This window comes from Condylura cristata, unplaced genomic scaffold, assembly GCF_000260355.1.
Source record: "Condylura cristata isolate star-nosed mole 26May11 unplaced genomic scaffold, ConCri1.0 scaffold00003, whole genome shotgun sequence".
In the NCBI taxonomy this organism is placed as follows: Eukaryota; Metazoa; Chordata; class Mammalia; order Eulipotyphla; family Talpidae; genus Condylura; species Condylura cristata.
The window spans coordinates 49412386-49438467 of NW_004567104.1; the positions used below are offsets into that span (position 1 = coordinate 49412386).

A 26082-nucleotide genomic window follows, 5' to 3' on the forward strand; every position below is an offset into this window, starting at 1 on the left:
AAACTATATTCAAGGTAGTAAAGAAAAGAAAGGATCACTACCAGAAAACTCTTCATTTGAACTTATTTCCCAGAAATAGCCAATCTCACTTCCCTTTACATTTAAGTAACTAAAATGTAAAATTTAAGTGTCAAATGAGAATATATAAACATAATTAACTTATATAAATATAAATTTATATAAATATAAATGACTGATTTATTTCTTGGACCTAAACTCCAAATTTCAATATTTTGTTTGTAATGAAAAGATGACAAGAAAAGTTAGATAGCTAACAAAGTCTGCTACAAATAGTAGAGTTGATACGCTTTTTCAATTTATTTGCCATTGATATGAACCTTTACATTGGGATTAAGTTTTCATAGAGCTTTTGTATTTATAAAGCTTTTTTTTTTAATTATCAAATGAACAAAAAACATTCTTTCAAAGATGAAACTAGCTAAACATTTGAAATAACTTCATTTCTTCAGCTTGTACCTAGGTCTAAAGTCACAGTTGTGTGTACATTGTCTTATTTTGTCTTTCCTGCCACAGCAAGATGGGCCAATGAGCATTGTATTTTTGCTTGATGAACATTTATTGATTAATCTTTCCCAGCAAATCAGTTCAGTTTTGTCTGTTTTTTTTTTTTTTTTCCTCTAAAGTCATTGAGAACAGGGAAAGTAACTGAAGGTTCATGTCAGATAACTTTGAGAACCATGACTGGTATTTAACTATTTCTCATTGGCTAGTATATAGGTGGACTACATATACTTGAGATGTTTATAGACATTAAAATATTATGTATTATGTGATTTGATGAGCCATTCATCTTGGCTCTTATTCATGTTGTCAGCATCCTTTGTATTCAAAGCATTTGGTACAATGTTTACAGACTGTCAAATAAAATTTCCCCCTCTGTGAACACAATGACCTGATGTTTATAAGTGCTTCAACATTTGTTACATTTGCTGCTCCTCTGCAAAAATTTCACTTTTTACAATGCATGAAGAATTGTTTGGGCTACCTATTTGTCTGGCTGTGTTTAATGGTGATATCAGAAAATATATAATTTTACCCAAAATCATGTTTATATAGTTTCAAATTGTGTTGATTTAATTATCAACCAATTAAGCAGTCATCAAATAGTAAATTATTCTAGGTTCTGGAAAGTTTCAAAAACATAAAAGGTAAATCTCCCATCCTCCAGGTTTTTATACCTATCTAAAGGGATTTATTTTAGTGAAAAGAAAAATAAAACCTACATATAAGTCATGTACAGCCTTGAGTGCTGAACAGAAAGTTAGTTTCTTAGCATTCTCTGTGTAATTTCTTCCCTGGTTCAAGGCCTTAGGGTCCTGTGTTTAAAATGCATACTGGATAGATATAGGGTTGATAACCTAAGAAGGGTTTGTTCTTGTGCATGCTTGGCATACATGACAGTTGGAGGTTTTCCCAAAGCATGGCTTGACATCTTAATGGTATACATGACTGAGCTAGATGGTCTTCTGTTTTCTAGATTTCTGGCATAATAAATATTCACTTGTACAAAAATTTTCTTCATTTATAATAACCCTCAATTTTTTTCACTTATTTTACTACTGAGTCTGTAATACTCAAAAACGGTATTTTGCTAAGCTGCAGAGGTTTTCTAGGAGATGATTTTTTTATATACTAATTTCCTCTGGTATTATTTTCAGTACCATCTTATGCTGAAGATCTGCCAGTGTCAATTCACCCAAGTGGTACATTTCAACACAGCAGCCAACAGCTATTAAGATTTTGAGTGTCTTAGTTTGTGATCCAAAATATTTTATATGTATTCACCTTTTGAAAATAATTGAAGAATATTTGCTATGCACTTAGCAGGTGTTCTCAGGTTTAGCATAAAGCTTTGTTGCCCTTTCATCTTCATTGTTGTGGATTTGCCTTTTGGCATTTGGCTCAAAGAGCAGAGACACAAATATTTGAGAATAGCTTCTATACATTAGATCATTAGAACGTCTTTTACAAAAAATTTTTGACAAAGGAATATAAAAATTGTCAGATTTTCTTCTCATGTATTATTTCCTCAAACACTTGCTAACTCAATGGTACTTTTTCCCTTTGAATCTCAGAAATATAATAATGGTATATTTAATTCTGCAGCTAATTACAATGACCTATATATCTGACTGATTCTGACGGCTATTATAGTATGTCAAGTGAGAATTGTAATTTTGTGAACAACCATTTTTTTTCCCCCCTAAACAATTCAGCTCTTTTCTTAGTGATGAATTTGGCTCTTCTGGCCAAGACTTTATTGTTTTTCATTCATCTAAGGTTTGTTTTTTCACTACCATGCTTATTGAAAAATAAGTTACTTACTTTTTCACATTATAGCATTGTTATTTTTCTCAATTTTTTTCTTTATACTAAGGCTACTGAATTTATTTTTGCCTAGAAGAGACTTCAATTTCCTTTACTTGATTTTTTTTGGGTGAAATCTGCACAGGAATCTTTCTTTATATTATATTTATTTTATAATATATAGCTGTTTGCAGCAAATACTTTTCGCAGTCTGCTACCTAATGTTCACTTTTGATGCCCAAACCTGTTATACCTCCTTAACTCTCAGATTGGCCAAATCTCTAGGAACAAGTAAAAAAAAAAGTGATTCATCAGATTGACTCTGTTCACCTAGGGTAGACAGTATAAGATGAATTTTAAGACAATGTATTTTAGCAGTATCACATTTACCATCAATGACTGAAGGGACAGAGAATCTTGTGGTAGGATTTCAAAGGATTAAATTTTATTTTCCCAAAATCCCCAAATCTGAATCATTACTCAATGTAAATCCTTTAATTCAGTGCCTTACATGTTATGATTTCAGCTGATGTCATATATTTTTTTTCTAATTGCATAAATTTAAAAATTAAATGAGATAAAAAAAATGACAATTCTGATTATGTTTTACTAGAGGTTTAAGTATGCTCCCCAGGCAAAATCTTAATTACTTTTATATGTTAACACATTTAAAGGCAGAACAGTGAAAGATCTAAAATAATTTTTAGCTCATTCATACTAAAATGTTTATTCTATTTGTCACCTATGTAACAGGGCACTATGCCATCATAAGTTTCAGGCATGTGTCATTATAAATCAGCATCAACATATACTTCACTAGTTCACCATAAGAGTCCAATTCTAGTCTTGAAGTTGGGCATATCTCAAGATTTAAAATTCAAGTCAAAAAGTCAACTTAAGTTTAAACACTTGAATTAGGTAAAGAAGGAAGACGATTCAAATCTCCGTGAAACTTTAAAATACACAAATAAATGTATCCCTCATGTTGACCCATTATTTGGAATAATTATCTCCATGTTGTCTTATAGGCTATGCCGTATTTGACACCAGAATGTTCTCTTATCTTATGCAGAATAGGGGAGATTAAGAGTTGGAGCTTGGAAATAATCTTATGAAATGCAAAGTCAATTGGATTAAGTTGTTAACAAATCTGTGACTATCAGAAAATATGTGTTGTTAATAATGAAGCTCTACATTTTAACCAACAAAGTGCTTATAGGGAATTATTGCTGTTAAAGGAAAATCAAATTTTCCCCTAGACAACAAAATGAGCACAACTGAAAGTCAGCGTTAAGGAACCATAATTTTTAGTAACTATTGTGACAAAATGATTTTTTTTTTCATCATGTCTTTTTATCTTTCAACTATAAGGAATTATAATTGAAAAATCTCAAAAACAAATGTTATTATATTATAAATAAAACTTAATTCCTAAACCAGAAAAGTGTCAGCCGTAATATATATTTAATGTCCTTTTTGGTAAATATGGCATCATTCCATTAATTAAAGTCAAGAATGTTAACATTTTCAGTATATGTTTAAGACTCGTTGCTTAGCAATATTCAAATGAGAGAGAGTCTTTCCTTTAGAACTGGATATGTAACAGCTGTCCATGTGAATGTGTGTCACATTCAGAAAAGGAAGAGATTCTGAGTATCTAAATAATCAGGTAGTAGCTCATGTAATCACATGAGAACAAGTCTCACTCAGTATGTTTTGTGAAGATTAAGTTATCCATATTTTGCCAATTAAATATGCATTGTTATGTGTTCATAATTATTCATCGTCACTCACCAATCTTTTCTTACTACATGTCTAGGAAGCTCTTCATAGCATTCATAAAAAAGCAAGAACTCAGTTGTTGTCTAAAACCTACATTTTGTTCATTTTTCTACTTTCCAGATCTGATCCACAATGAACATTTATTGGCTTCCATGGAATTACCAGTTCTTTCTTAGAAGTAAAGTCTTAACATTTTAGCTTTACCAAGCAGGGTGTATCAACCACTGACAGTTGGATGAAGAAATACTAGCTTTTCTACTTATGTTCAATTATAAATCTTATCCTTTGCTTTAGTGTACAATTAACTGTAAATCTCATCCTTTAATTTACTTTAGTATACATCAGATCCCTAATAAATCCTAATAACTTCATTTTATTAAAACACTGAGAATAAAAATCTTGGCTGCACTTGCATGAAAAGAATGCCATTCAAGAACCTGGTTTCATTTTATGTAGATTTGCTTAAAATCATAGCTTTGAAGAACCAATCAACCAGATTAGTGAGGACTTAACTGTATTTTAGGTAATATATTCTTACACATTATATACATATATATGTACTTTTAAACAGGGCTCTAAAGAACTAACTCATTGTTGGCAGAGTAAAATCTCCTGTGATCTCTCTTACAGACTATGCCACCTGGCTCCAATGTCCACATCAGGACTAGTTCAGAACCAAAACCAAGTCCTGAAGTCACACTTGTCACTCTATCTTTCTAGTCTATCTTCTTTAGTCATTCCTAACATTCTTGGTTCTAATATGTAGCTCCCTAAGTTTTCAAAGTCATCTCAATAAAACAATGTCATTTATTCTGCCCCTATTTTGTTAGGAAGAGATGGTTTCCATGTAGCATATTGTTCTAAGGATTATTTCCTTGAAGATTACAAATAAAAATGCTTATTTGTAATGTCTCCTGTTTTTAAAAGGTTTAAAATCTTCCAAAAGCCTCCTTTTCCTCCAAATCTTCCCTGATTCAGATTATAAAAATATTTGTTTTAATGAGGAAATAGCAATTACACTTAGAATGAGGAAAAGAAAATCAAAATTATTTGAGATAAATGATACCTTCTAAGAATGGTTACATACAACTAAAACTGAAAAATGGAATCATACTTAACAAAATAAGTCAATTGATCTTTCTCTTCAAATTATTTTCATATGGTTATTTTATTTAAAAAGAAACATTGTCATATATATGACCGTTGTTTTCTATACTATTATACAGGATTTGGAAAACTGAGATATATATCACTAGAAAGTAAAGGTTTCTATGCATCTAGTTTCTTTTAACAGAAAATATAATAAGTATTTGGGGCCTAACTACATTATATAAAGCCATAAAAATTTTACACAAAATTTCAACAGAATACCACTATTCAATCTGGCATTATCTTTATGACTTTGAGACAGAATACCAATAGCTTTTTGTTGCAATTTTGCTTTGTAATCTACTACTGTTAGCCAGTTCATCTCTAATAGGTACTATCTGTCTTGATTAATAATATCTCCATTCAACTAGTTGCTTAATCTATAAATAGTGGTGTCATCTTTAAGTCTTTCTTTTTCATCATAATTCATATCTAACTAGTTACTGAAGCTTGTAAATTATACATTCACAATGATTTTCCATTCTCTCCTCTCTTCCTTATTCTGTCACTGTCCTAATTAAAATCTGTCTTTCTGATATGTTGCAATAGTGTTCACTCAGTTACCAGTCCTTTTGTCCTTCAATCCTTTCTTTCACACTGTTGTCAATAATGTCACTCCCCTATCTAAACTAATCAATATTTATTTTTTTAAAAAAAGATTTATTTATTCATACAGAACTGAAGTACAAGCCAGAGGTGTAGGGGTGGTGAGAGGCTTCACCGGAGATAGAGTGGGAGCAGAACAGGCAGATCCATGAAATATACTGCTGAGGGGAGCAGCAAGCAAGATAAGAGAGATCTGCCATGCCATGTGGGTCACCTCCTGGGACAGGGACTGAACTCGTACTGAAGCAACTGCTGCCAGCTTGTAGTGCTGCACCTTAACCTGTTGCTCCACCAGGGAGGGCCCTTACATAATTATTCTTAAGAAACAGTCCCGGGCCCTCCCTGGTGGCGCAACGGGTTAAAGCACTGCACTGAGAAGCTAAAGCCACTTTCGCATGAGTTCGATTCCCACCTGCCCCGGAGGTGACCACATGGCGAGGCAGACCTCTCCTAATCCGCCCGCTGCTCCCCTCAGCAGTGTACTTTGATCATCTGCCTGTTCTGCTCCCCACTCTGTCTCTGGTGAATCCTATCACACTCCACATCTCTGGCCTGTACCCCATTTCTGTATGAATAAATAAATAAATCTTAAAAAAAAAAAAGAAACAATCCCCTCTTTGTTTCTTGCCTCTGTTTCCATCAACCTGCCCACGCAAGTCCTCGCATTTCCATCTTTTTTCCAACTTGTTTCTTCTATATGCTTTCTCCCTAAAGTTCTGCTTATGGTTCATTTTTTTGGTGATGTCTTCTCCAGTCATCTGCTTTTTGACACTTCTATCTTACTTTTCAGCTATTATGACAGCTACTAATACACTGAACAGGAAGAAAGCATGAGTCTGCTACCCTGTCAAAGGGGAATCTCTTTGAAGGCAAGAATACTGCTATTTTAACTACTAAATATCCTTGTTCACTATAAAGGGGAATACTTAATGTATGATATTATGTACCCCATGATACTCTGAGCTACTACATAGTTTTGGAATTATTTATAAAAAGCACTGGATTATACTATTTGCCACTTAATTGATAACTCTCACATTCAGAAATGTATATTTTAATCTATAACTTTACAGAAGTACTTTCAGCAGTGTTAATATTCTGGTTATCTAGGATGGCTGTCTACATCACGTTTTCCAGTCCATTTTAATACATCAAACTCTGAGACATTATTTTCCATAGAATTGAGTTTCCCTGTTGTAGAAATTACTGACGATGTTATTTTATTACTACAAAGAAACCATAGTAAGGTATATTTTACTTCATTTATAATATTAAATTTGTACCTATTCTGAAGTAATTGAGTTTTGGGAAAAAAACTCAGAAAATGAAGTAAAAGAGAACTAAATAAATGGATTCTCTTTTAAAATAATGTGTAAGGTTAGGAAAAGAGAATGGAATTAAAACATCTTGAAAAATTATTACTTATTTTTCATCGGCACTGTCAAATGCTGAGAATTTTATTTCTTAAAAACAGATATGGTAAAAAATTTTTTACAGATCCATCAGCTTTAAGGTAGTTAGAGATTTTGAGACTGAAATTCTCAAAACACCAAGAGATCAATGGAATAAATGTGTTTTAGGAATTCAGAAATGCTTAATGTATTTATGAATTAAAATTCTATAATTTGAAGATGATAATTTAGTCTTAAAACTTTAGCCTTTTATTTCTATTGACATTTGACCCACATCATCATTTGATGGACTTTGATTGCACTTACATATCTTCAGAAAAACAAATACACACACACACACACATATTTTGAGCATGATTAGATCATTCCATAACTCTAAAGGGGAAAAATGTCATTTCATAACACCTCTTTGTCAACATTATTCACTATCACTGATATTAAATAAATGCACATTAGCATTTGCAAAACTCCATGTTAATAAAATACTTATTGAAGAATCAAAAATACCTCAGGCAAAAGTAGATTAGCTGTAGGGTACTCAGGACATAGATCTCAAACATGACCCTGAAGTCAAGACCCAGTACAATGAAGAAAAAAATAATCAACAAGCTTTTTTTAAAACTAGGCAATTATAAAAGCAAATGCACCCCAAAAGCAAATTAGGGGGGGAAAATAGAATTACTCAAATAGCATTTAAACAACAAAAGTATAAAATCCATATTGGAAAAGGACATGCAAACTTACAGTTGTTGTATAAGCAGCTTCTGGATCATCTTCCAGCACTCTGGAGAGACCAAAATCAGAAACTTTGCATACTAAGTTGCTGTTGACCAATATATTTCTAGCTGCTAGATCTCGATGAACGTAACCCATATCAGAAAGATACTTCATTCCTGATGCAATGCCTCGCAGCATGCCAACCAACTGGATAACAGTGAAGTGGCCATCATGTTTCTGAAAGAGAATCATCAGTTTACATTGATTTAGTTTAATATGGTGTGTGCACACATAAGACATGTATGCATGGAAATAGGTGAGTATCTCTCTCTGTGTGGTATTAAATAAAGCCCTTGAATTAATTTTACTCAATCCAGTGAATGCAGACATCAATTCTGCTGAGCACTAAGTTCATAATGAAATATAAGAATCTGTTGGACATTTAAAGGAAAGGTACATCTACCTGGAAATGATGAGGGAGAACTTTTAAAGGATAGCAGGGAATCAACCGAATGAACTTCTAGAGAAAGTGATTTGAAACGTCTAAGTAACACAAAGGGACTAAAGTCAAATAAGGTAGCTGCAATATATACTAAGAAAACAGAATTCAGTTTTTACAGTTATAAGCCCTGAACCAGCAACAGCTGAAGAGAAGAGCAGAAAGACCTAGGGCTGGATGAAAGCTGTGTAACAACTGGAAAAAATGATCACTCAGGAAAAAAGATCCTATTACATAAAGAAACAATTCAGGAAATGTGTAGGAGAAGAAAAAATACACATGCAAATAAAATAACTAGGTTCCCAGCCCTCTCTCCGCCCCGCCTCCCATTCTCTCATTACAAAATGCAAACAGAAAGTCATTGATAACTGAAAACAGAATAATTTTAGCTTCAGGTTGGTTAGATTAAAGGAAATAACAAGACTAACAAGCCTGCACAGCATTGGGATATAGTAGTCAATCCCATTTTATTCCTCTTGGCTTCCGCTGCTCCCCTCAGCAGTGTATTTTGTCAATCTGCCTGTTCTACAGTCCCTGGTGAATCCTCTCACCACTCCTGCACCTCTGGCTTGCACCTCAGTTCTGTATGAATGAATGAATGAAAATCTTAATATAATAAAAAATATTTTAAAGGGAAAATACCTGATTGCAATCCATGCAAGATGTGTGTACCAATAAAACCTGTTACAGCTACAAACAGTACCCCAGAAACAGTGAAAAAAAAATCATCTTGCAAATTAATGCATACTATTCTACTTTTACTTAGAAATTGGGGTATTAATGGTATTATGGAGGAACCTGAAAGGTAATAATTGTTGAGGGGTAATTCTTTTGCATGTCTAGCAAAAGACTGTGGAGCTATATTACCTTAAAAAGTACAGAATAATAATAAAAAAAAACTTACAAATTTGCCAGGTTAAAGCAGTTCAGATGACTATCTGATTTAACATCATAGGGCATTTTAAGCACAAGGATGATCTCATCCTACAGTACTGACAATATCCTATACAATGATGATTCACTGGTCAGTTAAATGAAGAAGTGCAGACTACCAATGAAATAAGCTTTGTCTTACTATATCAACTTATCTCTCTGATAGCTCTTTGATAAAATCTTGCAGCTCAAGTGCAGAGTAAGGAAAAGAACCTACTCTCAAGAAAAAAAAATGCTACAGAAAAAGAGTATCCATTAGAGCAGGCTCTTCTGTATAATTAATGTATAAAAGATAACCTAGCAAAGACAATCTTTGGTATTATTAGCTCTTTATGTTTCCAATTCATCTTCCTAGACAGTGTGCACTATTAGATGGAATCTGCCTCTTCTATCATGTGCTCTACCTATATCTCCTCTATTAGGAACCTCAGCTTGAGTAGAATATGAAAGCATCTATATATACATATATATGTTTGTGTGTGTGTATATATATATATGTATGCATATACATATATATGTGTATAAATATATATATAGATATATCTACATACATATGTAGATATATCTATATATATATTTTAGCTGGGAAGGAATACACTAAATTTCAAGAGATGACTTTTATTAGAACATTAAGTTGCCTGATATCATAGTTCTTGTCAATGCAGAATTTCTGAACTAGGAAATTTCTAACTAGAAAATGTTACTGGATCCTCTGAAATCAGAGTACCTCCATTTCCTTAAAGTTGAAATACAAATAGAATAATCTAAGCATTGTGGTGAGAATTATAAGCCCTTGCTTGTTTTAATAATAGCTAATATTTAATAAAACCTGTTAGATAGTTTTTAAAATAATTTCAGTGCCAGAAAATTTTCCTCTTCTTAAAAATCTATTAACAACAGAAACTCCTACACTGTAAATAGAAATAGTTACTTAAAAGCGGGATGAAATGTAATTTCCTTTTTGGTCTGAGGATGGCACAAAGCACCAAGTGATTTCTTTTTTCTAGAGCAGTATTTGGTTCACAGCAAAATTAAGAAGGTAGAAAGATTATTCAATTACCTTCCGTCCCAACACAAATCTAGCTTTCCACATTATCAGCACCCCCACTAGAGTGGCAGATCTGTTATCATCAATGAACCCACACTGACACACCATAATTATCCCAAGTCCATGGCTTACACTGTTTCATTCTCAGTGCCTTACATTCTATGCATTGGCGCAAATGAATGACACACCTGCCATCAGTGTCATACTTTCCCTGCCCTAGAAATCCTGGGCCCCACCTATTTAATCACCTCCCTTGCTTGCCCCAGCTACCACTGGTGGTTTACTGTCTCCATCCTTTTGTCTTTGAACATATAGTAGACAAAATGTAATATAGCATGTAGCCTTTTCAGAGTGGCTTCTTTAACTTAGTAACATGTATTTCAGATTCCTCCACATTTTCCACTTTTTAGTGTAGATTACTATTTCATTTTCTGAATATATCACAGTCCATGTATCCATTCATCTACTGAAGGACAACACGGTTGCTCCCCAGTTTTGGCAAATACAAATAAAGCTGTTGGAAACCTCTGTGTATAGGCTTCTGTGTGGACATAGGTTTACAACTCCTTTTGGAAATAACAAGGAATATGATACTTGGATCATATGGCAAGAATATACTTAGTTGTCTATGAAACTGCCTAATTGTTTTCCAAAGTGACCAAAAAGAGACCATTTGCATTCTCTTATAGTATCTTGTTATTTTAAGTTGCATTTCTGTACTGCTGTAAGATGCGGAACATCTGTACATATGTCCTACCTGCCATCTGTGTATATTCTTTGGTGAACTGTCTGTTAAGGTATGACTCACTCTTTACGTTTTTTTTCCTACTTTGAGTTTTAAGAGTCGTTTGTATATTTTGGATAACTCCTTTATCAGGTGTGTTTTCTGCAATCTCCAAGTTTATCCCTTGTCTTTATTCTCTTGACATTGTTTATTATAGAGCAAAAATTCCAATTTTTTCAAATGCAATAAAGTGAAAAGTTCTTTTTTTTTAACTTACTTTACTAATTTAGATTTTATTTACTTACGCATACAGAATGGGGTACAGACCACAGACCAGAGGTGCAGGGATGGTGAGAGAGTTCACTAGAGACAGAGTAGGGAGCAGAACAGGCAGATCAACAAAGTACACTGCTGAGGGAAGCAGCGGGAGAGACAGGAGCAGTTTGCTGCACCCTGAGTATCACCTCCAGAGTGGGGATAGAACTCGCACTGAGGAGGCCACGGTTTGACTTTGTAGTGCAGCACCAACCCACTGAGCCACCAGAGAGAGCCCATTAAAATATATTTTTTATATCATTCTTCATTTTGTACATTTTTTCATCTTAGTTGTAATCCCGTGGACTTCCCACCACCAATTCACCCATGTGCCATCATCATAGTCCCAAGTGCTCTTCCCACCTTAGTTTTCATCCTGTTCCTCTCTCCGCCCCCACAGAATGTATCTGGCTTATAGCTGTTCACTGATTTTCATTTTTACTTTATTACAATTGCTTTATTATTATTATTGTTAGTATTTTTCCTGATCCCTTATGCTCCGACAATGAGTGCAAGTATTCAGGATTTTTCTTTTTCTTTCTGGCTCATTTCAGAAAAGATAAACTGATGCCTTCTGCAGCAACATGGACATAGCTGGAAGGGATTATGCTTAAAGTGTCTACCTTTAATGAAGTTCCATTTGTCAATTATTTCTTTCATGGGTTGTGCCTGTAGAGTTACACCTATAAAGTCATTGTCATATCCCAGGTCACCTAAATTTTCTCCATCATCTCCCAGGAATTTTTTTTTTAAGATTTATTTATTCATTTGTATAGAACTGGGGTACAGGCCAGAGATGCGGAGGGTGAGAGGATTCACCAGAGACAGAGTGGGGAGCAGAACAGGCAGATTGATGAAGTACACTGCTGAGGGGAGCAGCGGGCGGGGTCAGGGGAGGTCTGCCATGCCATGTGGTCGCCTCCTGGGCAGGTGGGGATCGAACTCATGCAGAAGTGACTTAAGCTTCTTAGTGCAGTGCTTTAACCCCTGCGCCACCAGGGAGGGCCCTTTTCTCCCAGGAATTTTATAGCTGTGTACTTTACAGTTAGATCTGTGATATATTTTGTTAATTTTTGTGAAGGTTCTTTGTTGATTTTTTTAGTGTGTGTACAGTTGTTCCATTACCAAGTATTGACGGGATTATTTTTTGCTGCATAGTATTGATTTTACCCTTTTGTCAAAGACCAGGTGAATATATTTGTTATAGTTTTCATATTTTTCCCCATTGATCTACTTGTGTACTCTTTCTTGACAATGCCTCACTGTCCTGATAACGATAGTCTGAGAATAAGTTTTGAAATTAGCAAGTGTCAGACCTAACTTTGTTCTTCTCCATCAACATTGTGTTGGTCATTCTGTTAATTATTTTTTTTATTTCTTCATGAAATTTTATTTTTTATTTATTTTAATTGAGATGGTATTTGGATAACCCAAACAGGTATTTCTACATTATCAAATCACCCATCTGTATAAATTTTAGAATCAGTTTGCTGATACATACAAGATAACTTGCTGAGATTTTGAGATTTCATTGAAAGTAAATGTGTCAAGTAGCTAATGATATGTTTTAATATTGAACTTTCCTATTAATTAATATGGACTATATGTCCATTTATTTTGTTCTTCCTGGATTCATTTATCAGGGTTTTATAGTTTTCCTCACATAGAGCTTATGCATCTTCTATCAGATTTACACCTAAGTGTTTCCTTGTTTTGAGTATTAATGAACATGGCATTCTGCTTTTTATTTCAAATTCCACTTTTTCATTGCTCATTATTTCCAGTAGTTTTTTTTTTTTTTCAGGCTCCTGGTAGCTTAACATGTGATTAAATACAGTTTTATTTCTTTCTTCTTTATTTATATACTTTTATTTCCTTTTCTTATCCATTGTTTTTTTTAGTACTTTTCCTGCATGATGATGGGATGGTGAGATTCTACCTTCTTGCAATGTTTCTGAAATTAGTTGGGCCAGTTTAACTTCCCTGCTATTAAGTGTGATGTTAGCTATTGGTTTTTGTTGATAGTCTTCATCAAGTTTAGGAAGTACTCCTACTTTTTAGTTAGTACTGAGAGTTTGGATCATGAATTTCTGTTGGATTTTGATAAATGCTTTTTCTTCATCAATTGATATTATTTTGTAATTTTCCTTTGTTAGTCATTTAACATACTAACTGATTTTGAAAGTTGAACCAGATTTCAAACTGGGTTAAACACAGTTGATTATGGTGAATAATTACGCATAGATTTGGCTTCAATTAACTCATATTTTGTTCAAGTTATTCTTATAGTTTTACTGAGATATCATACATACACCAGGGATTTAGTTAGAGATGGCATCAGAATAAATGCATGTTTTACTCTAGGGAAAATAATACAAAAGTTAATCCACAGTGGTGCTGCACCCAGAGGGTCTGGAGTTTAGAGTGAAGTTATCTAGTGGATATCAAGGACCAGCATGGATGCTACCAAAGGGGCACTAAAGAAATTCATGCTTCATTAACCAAGAGGTCAGTGGAGAAAGTCTGCTGCCTAGTCAGTGGCCCAAGAGAGGGGAGAACTCAGTAGCGTGGAGCAGGAGCAGGAAGTCCGATAATTCGACTCAATTTTGACACTATCCAGAGAAAGGCATGAGTGAATAAATCACTGGCCATTGATAATTGAAATCAATCTCCAGCTCCTCTCTCCTCCATGGAGAACTAAGGGTAGAGCTGGACTTTCTAAACCTTTAATCACATGGTTGATTCTCTTGGCATTGGTCCCTATCCTTAGGTGCTTCCCAAAAGTCACCTCATTCATATGACAAAAGACAACTTTATCACTGTCGACACTTAAATTCCAAGGGTTTTGGTAGTCAAGAGTCTGGGATTGAGAATGAAGATTTTATATTTCTTACTGATCACAACACTGCTCCATCCATCCATCCATCCATCCATCCATCCATCCATCCATCCATCCATCCATCCATCCATCCATCCATTTATATGCTTTCTATAAAATGTAAGCTTGATGAAAGAGAAGCTCCAAAGCGAGTTTTATATTCCTTTGGGAATTTATACCTCAATTGCTGACACATTCTTCTAGAGGAAAACAAACAAACAAAAAACAGCTAACATTCCTTAAATACTTCAAGCTAGTCACAGTTATTAAGATCTTTACAAGCATTACCTCATTTAATCCTTGCAACAACTGGGTGATAGAAGGTCAAACTGAAGGACAAAGAGATGTAACAACCTAGTAAAAGCTGGAGTTGGGAACTGAACTTTTGCAGACTATTTCCATAGCCTGTATCAAAATTAATTGAAGTTGTCTGAAAAAGATAATGGCCCAGTCTGACTAGTTTGGGCAGCATAATTTGACTTACTAAAACAAGGTATAAAGTATCTATGAGAACATTAAAGCAATAGCAAACAAGCAAAGAACACTCTAGATAAACCAACAAATGAGGATCTATTTATCTAAGTCTTCCTTAGCCCCATTTATTCATACATGAGAGCATAACCCCATTATTTATACATGAGGGACAGTAAAAATCTATTCCTTTGCAAAGATGAAATTCTCCAATTCTCCTTTTCAAAAAATTATATATTGCTCTTTCTAATCCTTGTTAACAGAGCCTCACATGTGGTTTTGGACTAGTTGGCTTTCTTGAATAAGGTGGATAATTAATAGTGACTGAATTAAGCAACATTTGGTATTATTTTATAGTGCAGTGGTTGCTACTGCTATATTATTCTTGTCTGTATGAAAAAAAATACTGTTTTCTTAGGTAGGACAGGGGTTTCTCCCTTTTATGTGGCACTTCTATCACAACATCCACTACACTGCCATACCTTGTGTCAGAGCTTGATAAATATTAATCCAAATTGAATTGAATTGTTTATGAGGGTAGGAGAAAAATGTGAGTATAGAGATTTAATATCTTTGGGCTTCCTACTAGAGATTAATCAAAATGAAACTATGATTTTTTTTTTTATGACATGGCTTTTCCCAGGAAGGCAGACTTAAATGCAGGAGAGTGAATGTGGCATATTTAAACACTGCATTTCAGAGCTCAGTAGCTGGAATTCAGTTTGTCGTCATTCTTTTTTTTTTTTTTTCTTTATTTGCTTCCTCAGCCTGACTGCTGAGAAGCATGGAGCTTAACCATGCTAAGTGACAGAGAGTGTACGCCGCCTGAACCATGGCGTCTGAAAGCTATACATATCAATGCCTGCTATTTCCAAAAATTGTAGGCTCCAGCTCTGAGAGACATTCTCTGTCTCAGACCCTACTGCACAACAGTTCACCACAGCCAAGTAGTCACTGGTATGTCACACTGTCTTCACAGTACTACAAGCTCTTGGCAATGGTTTTCAGGTCTAAACTTATAGGCTTTATCCCACAGAAATCTTAAGCCTAGTAATCTAGTAATTGTACACTTGATATCAAGTACTGAGCCTGAGGTAAGGACAACTGTAAAGTTGAGTGCTATGCTGTCCTGGAGTTGTCATATTATTATAACAACTTTAAAAATATGCATTCGGAGCCCTCCCTGGTGGCGCAGCACTAAGAAACTAAAGCTATGTCAGCATGAGTTTGATCCCTGCCCCAGAGGTGATCCACATGCCCACTGCTCCCCTCAGCAGCGTACTTCGTAAGCCGGCCTGTTCTCCCCATTTTGTCTCTGGTGAATCCTCTCACCACCCCTGTACCTCTGGCCTGTACCCCAGTTCTGTATGCATAAATAATCTTTAAAAATATGCAGTCAAATGATATGAAAATACAAATTTTACTCCATTATTTTTTTTTCAATGACCTTCAATGATGCTTAGTGAGAGGATAATGTAATACATTTCTACATAATAGACTTGACCTTTCCTCTACCTTTAGGCACATCCTTATTTTGATTCTAATTTTTTTGTGTTCAACTTGCCCCTACAATATGTTATTTTATAGCTGGTATACTTTATTTATATGGTTGCCTGCACGAGGAATGCAAGTCTCGTCTTTTGTCTCTTGAGTTTTTCATGGTAAGTATCTCAGCTAGAAAGGTCCAACCGAGTCCCTAAGTTCATTCACTCAAACAGCTCTCATTAAGCACTTACTATGGGCCAATCATTGCTCTCATTGCTAGAGTCAAAGTGGGAAGCAAACTAGAAAGGTTCTTGCTTTGACTTTCAACTGAAGGCAAGGAAATAGGAAATAAATAGGTAGAAAATAAATGAGACACTTCTAATGAGGGACCTACTATAAAGGGATATGGAAGGAAATAACATGATGGAGTCTCCAGCATGACAATGACTTAGGTCAGGAAGGGCTTTGACAATGTTGAGGAATGTGATCCAATGAGGCTGGGAGAGGGTGCTGTGGTACAATCATGTGGTGTCTTATAAGCCATGGTAAAGAGTTTTAAATTTATCCTAAAAGTAATGAGATGTTAGAGAAGAAATTGAATTGAGTAGTGATAAACTCTGCCTTGTCTATGGAGAATGGAAGGAAAGAGATCATCTTGGAAGCTATTAAAGTAATAGAGGAGAGACATACCGATGAATTGAATTAGATTACCATCCATTTCACAGGCATAGCCAAGAGGACCTGCATTAGTTGGGAGGGACTGGTTAAGAGAGTGGAAGAATAAAGCTGGACCAAGTTTCTTTCCTTAGTACTCTCAAATCACCCTGGCCATACAAACCTTGGCTAAAACCATATGTATCTATGTCTTCCACGGTCTGCACATGATCCTGTTTAGACAATGAGCATATCTCATTTTGGTCATCTTTTCAATCCGGGAGTGCAGCCGGTAGTCAATCCCTGCATGAAGTAGGTAGTCAAAAGGTAGCCACTGGAGTGTCTACAAAGCTCATTTATATTTATCTTAATGAAGTGAAGCACTTAAAGCTCTTAGTCAATAGTTGGGTATGTTTTTGAAGTATTTTTCATGGAAAACTAGATTTACTATAAGAAATGCTTCAAGAAAAATGCGAGTTAATGAAAAATATTGAATATACTTTCAGCCAGCTTCACTCTGAGAAGTCTCTGGTTTGACTCTTATCATGACTACCAGATTCTTAAATTTTTGCTGGAGGGAGAGAAAAATAAGGTAAATATATGATATAGATTTGTTAAATTTCTTTCTAGGTCTTCACTGGAGAAGAATCATAGTGATCCTGAGGCCACTAACAAACCAGCTTTATAGACAAACAAAGGTCTGTGGATCACAATATAAATCATTGTTCCCAAGCTTTCGTACTGAAAAATGTGCTGTATTCCTTTGGATAGGACAAGTGTAATGATTCAATGTCCTGGAAACTTAAATGTGCATGATAAACTATACTACTTCTAGTAGATGATAAGCTGCTACTCTCAAGTAGAATTAATAAAAAATGCATGCCACTCATTTAAGCATGTATAGAGAATTCATTGTATTATGTGACTTCTTGGTTATATACAATAAATAAATCAGCTTCCAAAGATTCTTCACAAAATGTTTCATTAAACATCATTAGATGTGCTCCAAAATGAAGCAATGAAAGTTTGGTTCATAAGGTATGTTGGAAGCCTTTTTTTGCTTCATTAATCATGAGAAAATTCTTAGAAATGCCACCAGTCTTTCAAAACAGAATGACAGAAATAGGAGGGTTAGCTGATGCCTTGTAAAATGATTATATTCAAAATGTGTACTTGAGCTATAAAACAGCTTTGCAGTAAATGTACCTTCCTAAGTAGTTTACAAAATATCAGAGTAAATAAACAGCAAACACTCTGTAAGCCTCTTGTTCCCCAACTTCTGTACTACAAACCTTTTGGGAAAATCAGATAGTGTCACAAAGGCAATGGGTTCATAAGATGAGAAGCTATAAGGAGCCGCAACAATAGAGAGGTTGACTCTGTGTTCCTAATTGTTCCCTGGTCAGAAATCCTCACCTGTTCTGACAGCCTATCTTCATCCTTTTTTTCCATCCAATAGCATAAAATTTTTATTTGGGTAAAAATCACAGAATCAAAAGGTGAAGTGGATGGAGGTTGCCAGTGGTTGTAGAGAGAGGGATATGGGGAGTTTTAACAACTCGCACAAGGTTTTAGTTAAGCAAGAAGATTAAATTAGAATCTGCTATACAACATTATGCCTATACAACATTGTGCCTATTGTACCTATAATCAACACAAATGTAGTATGTTAAGAATTTGTTAAGAGAACCGATCTTATGTTAAATGTTATTACTACAATAAAATAAAAACTAAAAATACTTGGTCTTACACATTCATACGAGAGTAGCTAAGTCATCTGGAGGAATTAAAATAGTATTTGTGAATCACATATGTGTACATTTAATTTTTTCACAAGTATGATTTCCCTGTGAAATTCCCACCACCAATTCACCTCTCCATCATCATCATAGTCCCTTTTGCTCTTTCCACTCCTGTCCTGATTCTTTTTCCCTTTCTTCCCCTATAGAATGTCTTTGACTTAATGTCTCTGACTTAATGTGTGACTTAAAATAAAACTACAATAAAGTAAAAATCAAAATAAACAGGCAATCTAGATCCTAATTGAAAAACAAGAAGTGTAGCCATCCATATACTTGATTCCAAGTACAATGCTTTTGTACTTTCGGATACTTAATGTCACATAAGTTCTGGAATAGTCTGGCATTAAGCTGGCACAGGTGTGCTAAATAATAACAGCCATCTCAATGAAATTTCACATATTGTTTCCAGAAAAGAATGTAATTAAGGGGGTGCGATTCAACTATAATTTTATGGTTTATAAACAGGTACTGGTGAATAAATGTAACTTCTTTTCTTCCTTACTGTTGAATATAAAATGGCCGTGATAGAGATTAATTTTACTCCCAGCCTTCTGCACAAATATACTCTGCACAACACAATTTACAAGAAAAGTGTGCTAATAAAATACAGCTCTCATTATTAATATATGACTAGCATAAGGTAAAATGCCATCTTTACTAGATTTATAATTTGAGTACATAAATATTTAAAGGATCCCTTTAATTTTTTAAATTAATATTTGCTTTGCATTTGTTTAAGGAAACTCTTCAAATCACTTGCATTGCTTTTAAAATGCTGATATACATTTATATGTATTATTTAAGTTCTAATCTTTGTGAGGTACATCTGTATTTTTTAAATGGTGAAAATTAAACCTATTTTTAGCTATTTGAAAAAGCAGATCAGGAAGCAAGAAAAAAACATATTAAAAATCATAGTGATGTCTTCTAAAATAGAGTATTATAATAACAGTTAAACATTTTGCAGTTCTTACTATGTGCCAGACACTATTCTTGGAATTTTAGGTCTATGAACCACTTAATTCTACAGTCCAATAACTGGAGGTTGTAGTTTCTGCCTATTATTAACTTAGTTTGTGGGTGAGAGTGGTTCTTAAATCTTCTCTTTTGCGGCCCTCCCTGGTGGCGCAGTGGGTTAAAGCACTGCACTAAGAAGCTCAAGCCACTTCCACATGAGTTCGATTCCTGCCTGCCCAGGAGGTGACCACATGGTGAGGCAGACCTCTCCTGACCCGCCCGCTGCTCCCCTCAGCAGTGTACTTCCTCAATCTGCCTGTTCTGCTCCCCACTCTGTCCCTGGTGAAGCCTTTCATCCTCCGCATCTCTGGCCTGTACCCCAGTTCTGTATGAATAAAATAAATAAATCTTTAAAAAAAATCTTCTCTTTTGCTTCTATATGTTATCCAATCCACCAACAAATCCTATTTAATCTACTAAAAAATATATCACAGAATTTACCAGTTATCTCATCTCAACTGAAACTGTTTTCAAATAAGCCATCAGATTCATTTCTTTACTTGAATAATTATGAGTCTAATAATTTCCCTGTATCACATTAGTCTTCTCAGTATACCAACCTTTTTAAAAATAGTAAAATTATAATGTGCGTTTTGTGGTTGATAGGACCTTTTAAAGTTTTAAAGCATTTTATAAATGTTTTTATTTGAATTTTTATTAGCATTGTTATCTAAAGGTTTAGTGACTAGCAGTTGCCAGGCAAGTAACACACAATAATATGAAAATTACAAAATTCACTTGTATAGCTGGGGAGAGACTGTAGAGATTGTGGTCATTACAGTACTTGCATCTCCTTGGAAAAGTTAGGAAAATCTGTACAGCAGTGAGATCTGACCTACTGAGCAGTTACTGGCACTCACTTGCTAAATGAGAATTCTTTTATTTCAAAATAAAAAGCACACAAATCTGCCCATGTTCCTTCACCACATGTATGTATACACAAACACACATAAACGCATACACGCTTAATCACACTGTCGCCTTTTAATATGTTTTTGGAAGTACATCCACAAGGATATCAAACTGAGTAAGATTCATGAATCCTGTGCAATATTGAAGCAAATCAGCCACCATCACTGGCACAATACTGTAATTTTTGTACTTTGTTGAGTATAGCTCATATAAAATAGTAAATTGAAGAGATTTTCAAATCTCTTTGTGGAAGACCAAAGGGAAATCTTTTCTGCCTCCAGTAGGCACAGAATGCTATTAATGAGCCAGGGATGGCTCCCCTACTCTACAAAGCACTTAGCCACTGCCTCCTTTTTGTGCTTGCAGATGTCACGATTATCAAATTTCAAAGTAGTTTGAAAAATGACTCTGCTTTTGAATTTTTGTACATATTTTTGCTTGCCATGTGAAGTTGCATATCTGCTATTGACATAAAGTTTATAAAGCACTTTGAGCTTCAGGGATAAAAGATATATGATTACAAAGATGGGTAAGAATATTAAAGCAGGATAAAAGGGAGTGTTGGCCTTATGTGTTTTCTCCCCAATCAGTGACATTGATTTTAATAGAAAGTCTAAGAACAAAGGGGGAGATAGAAATAAACTTTTTTTTTAAGGATTCATTCATTTATGCATACAAGAACTGGGGTACAGGCCAGAGGTCTGTAGGGGGGTAGGAGTATTCACCAAAGGCAGAGTGGGGAGCAGTGACTGAAGGCATACTGACTGAAATACACTGCTGAGGGAAGCAATAGGGAGGTCAGGAGAGGCCTGCCATGCTATGTAGGTTACCTCCCTGGCTGGGGATTGAACATGCTGCAGTGACTGTGGATAGCTTCCTAGTGCTGTGCTTTAACCCACTGTGCCATCAGGGAAGGCTGGAAGTAAACTTATTAATAAGAAAATTGATAAAAAGATGTAATTCTCTGTTCTCATGAGAACATGGCTTTCTGAGTCAAAGACAGGAGTTTGAATCTTCATTCTACTACTAAAATGTGTCAAACATTATTCTATAAGCTTTATAATAATCAAGCCAACTAATCCTGATAACAAGTGCTTGTGGTAACTACTATTTTTTTAAAGTATTATTTATTTATGCATACAGAGCTGGTAGAGGGGTAGGGGCAGTGAAAGGCAGAGGGGTAGGGGCAGTGAAAGGCATCACCAGAGACAGAGTGGGGAGCAGAACAGGCCAACTGACAAAGTACACTGCTGAGGGGCACAGGGGTGGATTAGGAGAGGTCTGCTGTGCCATGTGGGTCACCTCCAGGGCAGGGATTGAACTCATGCTGAAGTGGCTTTAGCTTCTTAGTGCTGTGCTTTGACCCGCTGCACCACCAGGGAGGGCCTGTGGCAACTACTTTTAATAGCCCCATATATATAAATGAATAGAGGTACAGATATGGTAGTTACTACCCTAGATCATAAGGTCACACAGCTGGAAGGTGGCAAAGCCAAGATGAGACAAGGTATATTAATTAAGCTTCTCATAGGAACATGTAATAAAAGCCACCATCAATCAAACATTTTCTCTTTTTCAGGTTTTAGGATATATTTCCCACATAGAACATAAGAGCTGAAAAATAATAAGTTTTAAAATTTTAAATACTAAATATACCACTTTCATAAACAGAACAGAATGTATAGAGAAAAACTTCATTTTTAATATTTTCTTTAAAATACTTTAAGTCCCAATGGGGAATGGGATCAGATGGGGTGAGGGAAGTGCACTGGACTATGGTGATGGCACATGAGTGATCTGGTAAACTACTATGTTATTAAAATAAAACAACAACAACAACAACAAAAAGCTATGTCTCTACAGAAAGAAAAAGGAAAATATCAAATTGTCTCACTTAGAGGAGGAATGGGGGGAAGTAACTATGATAAAATAAAAATCAACAGGCAACTATAGATCAGAGACATCCTGTAGGGGAGGAGGAGGGGAAGGACCAGGACGGAGGTGGGACGAGCACGAGGGGTGATGGTGCACGGGGCATTGGTGGTGGGAATTTCACAGGGAAACCATACATTGAATAAAAATGAAGGATGACATAATAAATATATTTTTAAAAATAAAGGAAATGATGGAGAAGTTATATGAAAAAAGTAAAATAAATAACGGGGAAAATATTTTAAGTCTTGTTTCAGCAGAGTAAAGTTCATCTGAAGCTAAAATTTCTCTTCTAGTTTGCTTGTAGTAGTCATTTGCTCCAATTTTCAGCAGCAATTCAGATTGAAAATGTGCTGCATTATTTATCATTATATTTAGCTCTAGGATATCATTGATACCAAAAATAAATTCCCATTAGATAATGAATCATTTTGATGTGTATCTGGTGAAAATGAGTTTTTGAGTCAATATAATGGAAGGGCATAAGTATATATACATTGCAAGTACCATGGGTGGTCCTGATAAATTATACTAAAATAATCTAGCACATTTACAGAAGAAATGAATACAAGCTATAAAATAACCTTTTGAGGATGGCTACAGAAAAGAATAGGTCATATCCCCCAAACACTTATGAATTTCATTTTGCCTTAAAAAACATACTTAGTTGGGAGTATGCATTGTATAAGGAGTGCTGCTCTTTAATAACTTGACAATTTTGCTGAATTCAGCTTCTGGCATTGAATCTGGACATCAAATCCAGTCACTGTGTAAATATATCATCATTGCTAATACTGAGAGCTGTTGGAAGCAGAGGGCATGGAATCAAGAAATATAAATGAAAATGAGATCAAGAGAGAAAGGTTAGTTGCATAAAGCATTCGTTCAAATAACATGGAAACAAAATTGAAGTAAGAAGGAATGTCTGAGTCTATTTATTTCCATGAAAGTAAAGAAGAAAAATACAATACATTCCAAGTGGCAAAAAGGCAGCCATTTTATAAGAAAAATATCCACACCCTGTAAACAGATATATATTAAACAATATAGTAATAGGCAATTATCACTATATAAAACAAATTATTTTTATATAGATCATACTTTTAAAAATAAGTCTCTTGAAAATTAGTATTTTAAATATTTTTGTTCAAAACCAAATTTCTGCTGGAGTGTTATTCTTTCTTCTTTTGTTTGCAATGAATTTAAGAGGAATAAAGCTGATAAAACCAGTTTTCCAATATAAACTCTAGTCATTAGAGCAATACAATAGGCTCAGCATTAGACATAATGAGTATCATATACTAAATAGTTAAATGTGATAAAGGAAAATGAATGTCTGTGTGAAGAAACTGAGTTTCATTTAATCATTTTATAGTCATTTGAAGTACACAAATATATATTTACATATTAATATGGTAAGTGATTTATAGGAGAGGTCAGTTATATTATTACATGACCATAATCTCTTCCTTAGTGAAGTCTATCCTATCACAGTATCAGAGAATGCACCTTGGAGAAACAGATGCTGCTATTTTTTTATGGAAAACACACAAGTAACATGAAAAAATTAATTTACGATACATGACTTAAATCTAGAACTCAGATATGCCATAAGAAAAGACCTTACCCGCAAAAAGGAGTCTAGGGATCCATTTTCCATATATTCTACCACAATCATTACTGGTCTGCCTGCAAAAAGAGCAAGAGAACACATAGCCTTAGAGCCATTACAGAAATATGTGCTGTAGTTAGGGGTTTCCAGCTGTGGCAGCTAAATTATTTGTATTTTGATAATAATAATGATGTCATTTTTCAGTGTACTTCTATCCATAGGCATCTCTCCATTTCTTTATAACATTATTTCCTTTCAGTTCATAAAGGCATATGAATTACAATATGAATAACAAAGAAATTAAGCATTTCTTTTTCTAAGGCCTTGCAATCACTTGTTTAGAATGTTTTCTTTTTGCCCTTAGCTTTTCCTTAAAAGAAACCAAGCAAAAATTAGAGTTTAAGCAGTTACTGTAGCTGCTTTGGCAGTTTGGTACAATGAAACTTATGGCAGTACAGTGATTATGGGTGAACTAGATTGGGATTTCTGAATCAGCAAATGAAATGGTAAAGGAAAAAGGCAAAATTCTTTAAGAAATTATAAGCCATCAGTTATAGTCTGCTTTTAAGGGATTTTAAGTACCAACATTCCAGTAGGTTGATGAATGCTACAAAGATGGTGGGATTTGTCACAGTTCTTGATCATCTCTATTGGACATAGATTAGATCAACAGACAATGATGGCAGTACATGAAAAATAACTGATTTCTTAGTCTAGTGCAGAAGCTAAAATCAGAAGCTGAACATTTCTTTCTTTTTTATTATATCCATTTGCAGTCATTACACTTCTCAGTATACCTTCATTAGGTAGAATATTCAATATAAATAACTTTGATTTGTTTCAAAGAATAGAATCTATTTGTTCTGCCCAATTGCCCAAGTTTAAAAGATAAACTCATTTCAGATGAAAGAAAATGATATTTACCTGAAATAAAAATGTATAAAGAATTTACTTTTTACTTCTATATTTCTTGCTTTTCATTGGAGTTTTTAGCAATTCAATCTGCACTATGCACAGAATTTTTCCCTGCAAGTATAAAGATCTGGAAAGAAATAATAGATCCCTTACTGTAATTCATGTTTCTTTTATGAACTCTGAACTTTGAGGGTCAGAAAGGGTGACTGTAACAAATTAGGGCAATATCTGCAAGTGCTAGCTTTTACATTGGAATGTATATTTCACAGAAAGATGTGGTAAAAGTTAAATGTAGTAATAATGCTCCCAATTTATCATGCACACAATTAGAACCCGAAAAGTTTCCACGTTGGTAGAGATCTACAATGTTCCTCAAAGTCATTAATTTCACCCACATAAAGAACTTTATCAGAAAAAAAACGAGGTGAAGTGAACTCTATTATTGTAGTCAAGAATCTAGAAGAATTAGGTTTTAAATCTGAAAGTCTGTCACGAAATCTTTTATTTTGTCTTTGGTTTCAGAGAGCTTGGAGATAGAATCCAGATGCAAACACTTGTTTAGCAGAGTAGGGCAAAATAAAAGATCCTTTTAAGACTTAACCATAATTAAACTGAGACTCAGATTCCAGTTGAAATGATAATGGAGTCTCGCTGTCAAGGGACAATGTTAGGGTCTCTAATAATTGCTTGAGTTCTTCTGCCATAGTTTCAGATATTTTCAATTCAGATCATTGCTACCAGAGGGTGTTGAGGTTTCAAAAGGTACATTAAAATTAAAAAGACATTTAACTATTTACCTTCCTCTTAAGAATATCAGTCTTTTTGGACAAAAAGGCATGTAAGCAATGCCTTCTCTTGTTTTGAGACATACAGTTATTTCTATTACATAGA

General features: G+C 34.6%; 1 protein-coding gene across 2 annotated transcripts in view; it reads right to left on the reverse strand.

The window, feature by feature from the left end:
* Window positions 1-26082, reverse strand: part of EPHA6 (EPH receptor A6) — a 563177-nt gene that overhangs the window by 94151 nt on the left and 442944 nt on the right. For both annotated transcript variants that reach the window (XM_004675273.2, XM_012734527.1), the window contains exons 13-14: window positions 24292-24353; window positions 8022-8231 (exon numbers count right to left, since the gene is read on the reverse strand). In XM_004675273.2, coding sequence (XP_004675330.1) covers window positions 8022-8231; window positions 24292-24353 — 272 coding nt within the window. The remainder of the gene's footprint in view (window positions 1-8021; window positions 8232-24291; window positions 24354-26082) is intronic.